The sequence below is a fragment of the Phycodurus eques genome, chromosome 4 (genome assembly GCF_024500275.1).
Source record: "Phycodurus eques isolate BA_2022a chromosome 4, UOR_Pequ_1.1, whole genome shotgun sequence".
Classification (NCBI taxonomy): Eukaryota; Metazoa; Chordata; class Actinopteri; order Syngnathiformes; family Syngnathidae; genus Phycodurus; species Phycodurus eques.
In genome coordinates, this window is record NC_084528.1 from 11,352,360 (window position 1) to 11,362,917 (window position 10,558).

A 10,558-nucleotide genomic window follows, 5' to 3' on the forward strand; every position below is an offset into this window, starting at 1 on the left:
TCTAAATGCTAATTGTATTTCTTCGGGGGGGGGGGACTATTCAAAGTTACCCTGTGTGAAAAAGTAATTACCTTCCTTGTTAAATAATCAATTAATTGTGGCTAATCACAATTTATGGTTAATTTTCACTGATTACACCCAAGCCTGATTACCTCTACACCTGTTCAATCAAGAAATCACTTAGACAGAACCTATCCTGACAAAATCAAGTCGGACTAAAAATTCTGCAACTCTCGAGAAATAAAGTAATTGACATCTACCAGTCTAGAAAGGGTTACATAAGCCATTTCTGAAGTTTTAGGATTGCAGTGAACCATAGGGAGAACCATTATCCTCACATGGAGAAAACAAGGAACAGTGGTGAATCTTCCCAGGATTGGCCGGCCTACAAAGATTACCCCAAGAAAACAGCAGTGACTCATACAGGAGGCCACAAAGGAACTCAGGACCACTTCTAAAGAACTGCAGGCAAAACATCTGATTCCCAATACGTTTGGGAGACTATTATATGGGCTGACAAGATGGAAATTGACTCTTTGTGGAAGGTGTGTGTCTCATTGCATCTGGCGTAAATGTAGCACAGCATTTCAGAAAAAGAACATCATACCAACAGTCAAATGTGGTCGTGGTAGTGTGATGGTCTTCGGCTGGTTTGCTCCTTCAGGGCCCGGACAACTTGCTGTGATTGAGGGAACCAAGAATTTGGCTCTTGAATAGAAAATCCTGAAGGAGAATGTTCAGCCATCAGTTCGTGACCTCAAGCTAAAGCGCACTTGGGTTCTGCAGCAGGATATCGATCCAAAACACACCAACAAGTCAATTACTGAATGGCTTAAAAAAAACAAAATGAAGTCTTTGGAGTAGCCTCGTAAAAGTCCAGACTTAAATCTGATTGAAATGCCGTGGCATGACCTTAAAAGGGCCATTCATGCATAAAAACCCTCTATTTTTGCTCAATTCAAATACTTCTACAAGGAAGAGTGGGCAAAAATATCTCCACCGAGATGAGGAAGACTCATTGCCAGTTATAGAAAACGCTTGATTTCAGTTGTTGCTGCTGAGGATGGCCCAACCAGTTATTAGGTTTAGGGGGGCATTAGTTTTTCACACAGGGCCAGATAACTTTGAATAGTTTTTTTTTTTCCTTAATAAATTAAATTGCCATTTAAAAACAACAGTTTAAGTTCACTTGGGTTATATTTGTTTGATGATCTTCAACATTAAGGAGGGGAAAGTATGCAAAAATATAAGAATTTGAGAAGGGGCCCAATACTTTCCCACGACACTGTAGTTCATAGACATAAATTAATTTAAGTCAGCTGTAGTCCGGAATAATTAGTTTTACCACATTCTGGTGCATGCAGTTATTGGTTTGGCCAAGAGTCATCACTTTTAGAGTTTATGTTGGAAGTAATTGCAATGCAATCAAAATAAGATATTTTAATTTAAACCACAATGTAAATATCCATCCATTTTCAACACCGCATATCCTTGTTAGGGTCACGGGGCGCTGGAGCCTATCCCAGCTGACTTCGGGCGAAAGGCGGACTACACCCTGAACTGATCGGCAGTCAGTCACAGGGCACATATAGACACGGACAACCATTCGCACTCACATTTACACCGTCACTGAGTGGGAACTGAACCCACGCTCCCTGGACCAAAGTCAAGCGAGTGTACCACTACACCATCAGTGACTTGCATGTTAATAATGTGTTCTTAATAAAACAAAGCAGTACAATAATTAGATAAGCTTGGATTGTAACTGAACACTGGTTGGTATATTTGCCTCACTCAGGTCAAGCTTGTTTTTAGGGCTGCCATAGCAACTGAAGCTTGTTATATTAAATTGCTTATTTTACACCAGAGAGAAACGATACTTAAAATCACGCAGAACGCATCACATTTTCACAAGAGCAAATCATGAGTCAAATGCACACACTCCTCATCAAACACTCACACAAAGCCAAAACATACATAGACCAGGCAGCCCTTGCGGTTACAGTTGTAATTTAAATAAACAGTTACAATGTATTTTTTCTCTTTTATTATCTATTGCCTAAACTTTCAGAAATGAAACGATAAAATTCCACAGAGACAACTTCAAACTAGAATTGAAGCACTGCAGCCTTGTCAAGGATGAACTTGAAGCAGCAGTGACGCTCTCCACTTAGAATGTGGCTCATGAGAAGAAACAGCAAGGGTTGGTAGTGTTGTGTCTTCAGTGGTGTCAGTGTGGCAGTTTTGGAAAAAGACTAGAGATGTGATACAAGAGAGAGAGCACCAGTACAAGGGAATGGTCCTCAAGCCTGTGTTTTATCCAATCTCCTGGGACAAGTTTGTTATTCTTTTTAAGACATGTCACTGTTGCGCTGAATCTGGGAGAAAAGGATGCATTTTGTGGGATACATGACCATGTAGCATATAGAATCTTTCAGTACATGTGAAGGCTGTTCCTGTTTCTTACCATATGTTGTTTAGCAAATTCCTTGTAAATTTGAATTTACAGCTGATTAACATATTAGCCCTGTCGTATTGTATGATATACAGTATTGTACTTTGCTTATTTTGTTAGTTCCAGACCTGCATCCATTGCATAGAGTACCAGTGCCCCAGTTTGAGTTTTTATGAGCCTTTGCTTAGGTTTTGTTTTTTAGTGAGCCAAAATTGAAGGTACTAGCAACCTTCAGGTACGACGGTCCTCAGATGAAGAGGAAAAAAAATCAAGGTACTGTTAATGCCCTCACATGTGAGCAAAGACCGCCACACTTTTAGCCATCTACTGAATGAGACACACAAATATGAAATGAGAACCCTTGAGGCAATAATTGAACTGCTTGTATATGTTCAATAAAGAATAATAATAATAATAAAAACAATTCAACCCTCCTATGCGCACACGCATACTAACCGGGCAAACATGACATTGTGGGGCTTATGGTGTCATGGTTCTTTTACAGTTTGTAAAACAGTTTGTCTTTTTACTTTTTTTGTTTTACCCTTTATGACTTTTTTTAAAATGTATTTATTTTATTTTATTTTTTTAGCAAAACACAATGACATTTTTCCTTATAACGTAACATTGTGTCTGGAATGGGTTAATGGCATTTCAATTCATTTCAATGGGGACAAATGATTTGATAAACGTAGATTAAGTTAGAAGCCTGATCACGGAATGAATTAAACTTGTTTAAAAAAGTTTCAGATTGGTTTAAACATCACATCCCATTGTTTCCGGGAGTTATAATAGATTATAAATCTAGATTATTTTGCTCTTAAAATTCAGCATTATTCTTGTTTAATCTTGGTTCAGCCTGACTGATGATCCCACTGGGCAAACAAAGCTATCTGCTGTTATCAAGCATTCCAATGGTCATGGGAAAGGTTGCAGCTTTATGGCATTAATCCATTCCTCCTTTAAGTAGAGAAACTTTGACCTGATAGCAATCTGATTGCAACACCTTTTGCCATTATCTTTTGAATTACAAGAAGGCATGATCAATAGTTTTATAATGGCAACAATATATCAAATGTCAGCGTGTCTTCTTAGAGACGTCAGTCTCTGATGATGAACCGACTAATACTTATCACTGAACCCTGCAGCTCTCTCGCCTTTACAGTAGTAAAGGGAGTTCATGCTCAATGTTTTGCTAAGGCCCCTGACCTTACTTCGTGGGTTCACTGCTGTTATTTATAGCTGCAGCAGACAGCTCTTTTCAGAGAAGAAACTCTTAAAAATGAACCATTTACTGCCTTCTGACCAACAAAAATTTGTATTTTGTGGGAAGCATCATCTTAAGAACCAAAGACTTATGATATAATATGGGGCGGCTGTGGCTGATTTGCAAATTGTATTCTGTTTTTATTTATGTTTAACACAACGTCCCAACTTCATTGGAATTGGGGTTGTACATTACTCGTGCACTCACTGCAGTAGTCTCGCCATGCTGCACTATTTGAATATCTGTTGTTGACCAATACTGGCCACTCATGTGCCTGAGTAGCATCTGCGACATTTGCACAATCGGCATTGTCCCAGATTATAGCACTACTAGTCACTTTCAACTGCATACATTTAATGAAGTCTCTGCGCCCTTTGCACAATGGTCATTGCACCGGACTATTGTTCTATTAGTCATTGCAAACTGCTCTCATTGCAAAGAGGACTCTGCATCTTTTTGCACAATTGTCAAAAGAAAATTGGACTGGCATTACCACATTATGGTAACCATTTATTGCACAGGACTGTGTTTTTTATGTATTTATGTCTCCAAAGTATTCTCTGTCAATTGACTGTCTGTTGTCGTACTAGAGCGGCTCCAACTACCGGACACAAATTCCTCGTGTGTTTTTGACATGGCAAATAAAGATGATTCCGATTCTGATCCAAATTAGGATACAAGTGGTCTATCCTGGTAGCCATGACTTTGAAATGTTATGTAGCAGAGGAAAAACAATGTTAATGATGAATAACTTTCTTGCAGTAACCATTTGGAGAAGAGCCTTCAGCTCCTGATGGACAGGGTGGATGATATGAACCAAGACATAGTCAAGTATAACACCTACAGCCGCAATCTGAGTAAACAGCAGCAGCAGAAGCACCAGGTAATTCTCACACGTAAATATGTATGCACACACAAACTTTTCTTCACAAAAGCAAATACACACCACACACAGACACTGTAAGCCGAGTAGCAAAGGAAAACTCCACATGGCGGCATGCATATGAGTAATCTGCCTACAAGGTGCACACACAATTACTGGGTCTCTGCAGAGAAACTACAGGAATCGTTCTCTCAGCCAGGTACACAACCAAGTGCAGCAATACTCAGTGTGTAAGCTGCAAAGCATCAGGTAGTGCACACACACACACGCACGGACACACTTGTATGTTTTTAATTTCAACTACTAATTATACTATACAACAGCGCTAGGCATTCTAGGAAATCCTGTGAAAGCAAGCCGCCATGTTTTAACAATGTCATCGTTGACAATTTGTTTCGTGATGCTGTTTGTATTTCAAAATAATTCAAAAATAAATAAAAATAATTTCCCCCCCATACAAAATATTGGAAATTGTAATATAGGTTCCAGTGTCAAAGTGTCATAAACCCTTTAAGTGTACAGTTTTGAAGAAAAAGAACATATGTCATATCATATCTCGTGGATCTCAAATTTGAACTCCAAGGTTTTGTGTGGCTTTACAGACTGATTAATTTCCAAATTGAAATAAAGGTTCTTTTACGGTTTCCTTAATCGTCAAAGTCAAATACTGTGAGCACTCTGGGAGAGCTCATGCAATTGGACACAAAACAACTCATTTTTTAAATTTAATTAGTCTTTCATAACCCTGTTTTTATTTTCTTTCAATACTGCAGTGAATTATTTCATACACAGACTTCATTAGCTGTAAATGAAAAAGCTGCAGCTCGAAAGCATTTGGTTTGTTCAAACACACACTCAGCCAGAACAGAAGACTAATGAAGGGTAGCACATTTTCAGCAAGTACTGCCTCAATCAAATGCATCATAAACGCCTGCCAACGCGCAAGTCATGCATGCATATTATAATAGTAACATTAATAATGATGATGATGATGATGATGATGATGATCATAATTAAAATAATAAAACTAACAACTTAGTCAGACAATAGTAGCATAGATGGCTCGCTGTTTTAAAAAAAAAAAAAAACAAAAACATACACCTACATTAAACAACAATAATTTTGTCGCTACTCTCAGCAATTGGAATTGAGAAAACGTCTGAAGCTTTAATGTTCAGCCTTCATCATCAGCCGGGTTCACAAGCATCAGCCAGACGTACAATAATCACACAAGTCGGAGCCCATCTCTGTTCATAACACGAGCACTGCAAAAAACAACACACGTACATAGCCAAACGTCCCTGGGCCAATCACCCACACTTCAGCCAGTATGATTTATCATCCCCCCCACCGACCTTCTCATCATCACAGGCCCTGAGCCTCACACACACACAGTGCAGTGTCAGACACAATACTACATAGACCTACACCTAAAATGGTATCTACTTTTTATTTTGGCAGTTCTATACAGTGACCAATATATGCTCCAAGAGGAACTGAAAATGAGCTCTATAACACCTTTCATACATCTACTGTATATGCTCCCTGTAATCTTGTGCTATTGACCCTGCTGCCTCTTGGACAAATGGAACCTTATTAATCATCAGAAGGCTCCAAAACTCACCATGCGTAAGAGGGCTCCATTATTCACTGAACACTCAAGACTTTGGTGGAGAAAATTCTTACGTCACTCTTTCCCGATTTATATACAGTATTGTCATGTTTTGGTCTTGAGACCAAGGCCGCTTAGATTGGAATGGTGGTTTCTCGGTCTGGTTGCAAGTGAGTTCTAATGTGGTACAGTTAACTTGAGCTCAAATGTGAACACTGCATAGACAAAAGACACGGACAAGCATTAGATAGAATCAGAGCAAAATGCATCTAGAAATCACATAATTGATAGTAAAAATACACAAATGTGTCTCTAGTAGAGCCTCTCTGTGGCTTGTGTGTGTTTAAAGTACATATATCACATGATCTTTGACTAAAAATCATGTTTGCAGGCACAGAATGAGAGCCAACCCTGCCGCCACCTATATATCTATTTCTTCTCACGCTTTTCTCTCATTGTATCTATAGTGTAGTGTATCTATAGAAATCTAGCTACAGTGCCCAGGGCAGTCTGATTTTTCCTAGACAAAAGTGACATGTTTTTTGTGTGGTCCAAATAAATAATATAGATTAAAATGTTTCCTGATGAGAACGGAAGTGGTCAGATTTTTTGTTGTTGCTGCGACTGGATCATCGGTAGGTGTGCGAGGGTCAGTCATTTGTATCCAATTGTCCAGTTTTGTCTAGTTCTGCCGCGTCGCTCATTGTGCGGCAGGCTGGAATCTATTGATATGAAATCTATTGGTATGCTACTGATTCTCAAATTAAAGATGATTCAAGTTAAAACAAGACCTTGATGCAAACATGAAGCCAATACTTTAAAGCTATCCTCTGTATAAGCCCAAACATATGATGTTGCCGGAAACACTCTCTCTACTACATGAGGCTTGGTAGTTCCAGCTCTGGGGATGGTTCTCTGCAGGAAGCTCTGGAAGTCTTGTGAAGTTGGAGGGTAAATACAGCAAACTACTAAGAAATCCCTCTGCATTCTGTCTGACAGCTGCTATGCGGGATAGAATAATTTCCTTCTAAACCCTAACAGAGAAAGCCAAAGCTGCGCTAAACTTCTCATACTTCATTCCAATTCACACTTTGCGTTCCATGACCCAATCCATTTAATAGACAGGAATACGCAAAGCAAATCTCCCCACTTGCTTGTATAGTGGACTCTATACGTTTGAAAGACACCAAGTTTTTTTTAAACAATCTTCCTACAAGAAATAATGAACAAAGGATCTCTTTTTTCCTTGAACAATTCACATTACTGCTGTTAATATTACAGATTTTCTCCATTGGTTTGTCTTATTTCTTGAAACAGAAATTACATTCTGAAAATACAAGTAACATGGACAAACCTCCAAACCACTTAGCAATAGTTCACAACATTAATACATTACACATTAATTGCATCTAATTGCAAATGTCTCAGTACATCTTTGCAAATTATTAAGCCTACTGTTAGCACAATGTCCAAGTGAATAGATCTTGTTGAGGCGGCACGGTGGCCGACTGGTTAGCACATCTGACTCACAGTTCTGAGGACTGGGGTTCAAATCCCGGCCCCGTCTGTGTGGCGTTTGCATGTTCTCCCCGTGCCTGTGTGGATTTTCCTTGGGTACTCTGGTTTCCTCCCACATCCCAAAAACACGCATGGTAGTTTAATTGAAGACTCTAAATTGCCCGTAGGTGTTAATGTGACTGCGAATGGTTGTTTGTTTATATGTGCCCTGCAATTGGGTGGCGACCAGTTCGGGGTGTACCTTTCCTCGCCCAAAGACAGCTGGGATAGACTCCAGCACGCCCGAGACCATAGTGAGGATAAGCGGTACAGAAAATGGATGAATGGATAGATCGTGTTGATCTAAACTGATTGTTGATTCTCAGTCTTATGGATGTTCTCTCCAACACATTTCGGCATTACTTCATGAGATAAGACTGAGAGGACATTGAGGATATTTCAATGGTCCTCTGCCTCCCACAGTGACAAAACATCAAAACAGTTTGACTAACGATGCTTATCATGCCAAAGGGAGGATGCGTTTTGGGGGCACTGACTATTTATGAGAGAGGAATTTAGTTTTGACACGTGAAGTGTTTTGGGAGAAATATGAGCTTTTGCAAGTGAGCTATGATGTTGCACTGAACTATAAGACTGTTTTGCCAAAAGAATGTAATTTTTGTTTTAAGAAATGAGCCAAACCTATGGAGAAAAACTAAGACGTGAACGCACTATTATCGTTAATGACCAAGGGTGAAATGAAGTATCATGTTTTTTACAGTCTAGTGTAAAAAGAAGAAACGTGAAAACCACTCCTCCACTAATCGGGAGAAACTTCACCATGCAACAAGACAATGACCCAAAACACACTCCCAACACAACAAAGGACTTCATCAGGGGGGAAAAGTGGAAGGTCTTAGACTGGCCAAGTCAATCGCCGGACCTTAACCCAATAGAGCATGCATTTTACCTCCTGAAGAGGAGACTGAAGGGAGAAACCCCCAGAAACAAACAAGAACTGAAAGAGGCTGCGGTAAAGGCCTGGAAAAGCATTTCAAATGAAGAATGCAACAGTCTGGTGAAGTTAATGGGTCACAGGCTTGATGTAGTCATTGCAAGTAAGGGTTATGCCACCAAATATAAATGTTATTTCACTATAAGTTAATTTAATCACGTCTGTTCCAATACATTTGCTCACTTGAAAGGTGGGTGGCTTCAAACAAAAGGTGCTCTGTCCTGAGATGTATTACACATCTAGATGTAAATACCATGAAATGAAAGCTGGAATTCTGAACTTCTGTCTGATATTCATATTTTGATCTCAAACCTAAATGTTTTCAGTATACAACAAAAACAAAGGACTTGACCTTGCCGTTCCAACACTTTTGGAGGGTAACTGTACATGTTACTGAAGTCCCCCCACTGTTTTTTTTCCCAATGCATCTCAGATATTGTCACTCTCTCTCCCCAAATGAACAAGAGTAGCTGCAGAAACTTAGCTGAATTACTGTCAGCTGGTGCATTCAAACTCACCTATCATTGCTATCCGATGTTGCATACGTAATGTATTTTCACTCCATCCTTCTGTGCAGTATCTCCAGAGGCGGCAGCAGGAGAATGCCCAGCGACAGAGCAGAGGGGAAGCGGCCTTGCCTGAGGAGGATATCAGCAAAATGTTCAAGCCCCCCCAGGCTCCACCTCGCATGGATACGCTACTTATTGCAGGTACAGGAACATAAATATGTACATGTAATGTATGTACACTGGCGTCCTCTCCAAAATTGAAACCCCCACCACACAAGAGTTCAGGTTCTGCTTTGTAATTATCTCTGCTATTATCCGGAAATTACATTAATCTAAAGTTTATTTGCTCAGCCACTAAGTGAACCACCCCCCACACACTCCTGACAGCTTTCTGATTCTGCTTTGTTCCCACCACTGATTTGATGTTTTTCTATGCTTTTGTTTCCATCACCTTTTTTCTCTTGCCTCGGCCTGTTTGGATGTGCACAAATGAATGCATGTCTGCCTCTGTGGGTGTGATTTTGTGCGGGGTGTGTGGATATATGTGGCTACTCTCCAACAGGGCAAATTAACAACTACTGCCAGAACGTGAAGGAATTCACCTCTCAGAACCTTGGGAAGCTGTTCATGGCGGAGGCTCTCCAAGGCCACAACTAGATGAGAAAACAGAGTCCAGAGAAAAGGGCACAACAGAGCAAGAATATATTCAAAGGCAAAGTTAATCAAAGAGCTGAAGTGCGGTCCTGTTATTTCTGGAGAATCTATTCATTGTTTTTACACCATTTTGGCTACAAATGTAACTTCGATTTAAGATTGCAATAAAAGTGATGCAGCTATTCATCGTACTTGGTTCCTAGTGGCTTTTTTACTGTTAAACACAAAAGAATTGGGCCAATTCTTCTCATCTCTTCTCGTTTAATTCACTCGCGTTACCACAAGTATATAAATTGAAGTACCTAGTTATCTAGGCAGTCATTATTTCTTGGTGAAATATTGCATCATTTCACCATTGCAACGATAAACTTCCTCCCAGATATTCCTTGATCAACTGCGGGTGGTATTCTTGCAAAGTGGAAGCTTTTAGGGACTGCTGTAACTCAGCCACCAAGTGTCGGACCACAGAAGTTACAGAGCGGGGTCGTTGAATACTGCTGCGTACAGTCTGATAGTCATTAACACTGCTGACTCAATTAGCACTGTGTTCCAAACCTCTGGCATTAACAGCAGCAAAAAAAAAAAACAAGTGTATGCTGGGTGCTTTATGGCATACATCTCCTTGGCTGAGCATGCTGCATTCGAGCAAGTGTTTCCACAATGCCA

The 10,558-nt window shown here is 39.9% G+C and overlaps 1 protein-coding gene across 1 annotated transcript in view; it reads left to right on the forward strand.

Moving 5' to 3' along the window:
- LOC133402015 (eukaryotic translation initiation factor 3 subunit H) overlaps positions 1–10,078 on the forward strand; it is a 66,506-nt gene extending 56,428 nt beyond the window's left edge. The window contains exons 6-8 of the mRNA XM_061675565.1: positions 4,485–4,605; positions 9,307–9,439; positions 9,801–10,078. Of these exons, the coding sequence (XP_061531549.1) occupies positions 4,485–4,605; positions 9,307–9,439; positions 9,801–9,895 (349 nt within the window). The 3' untranslated portion in view covers positions 9,896–10,078. The remainder of the gene's footprint in view (positions 1–4,484; positions 4,606–9,306; positions 9,440–9,800) is intronic.
- The last annotated feature ends 480 nt before the right edge of the window (positions 10,079–10,558 follow it).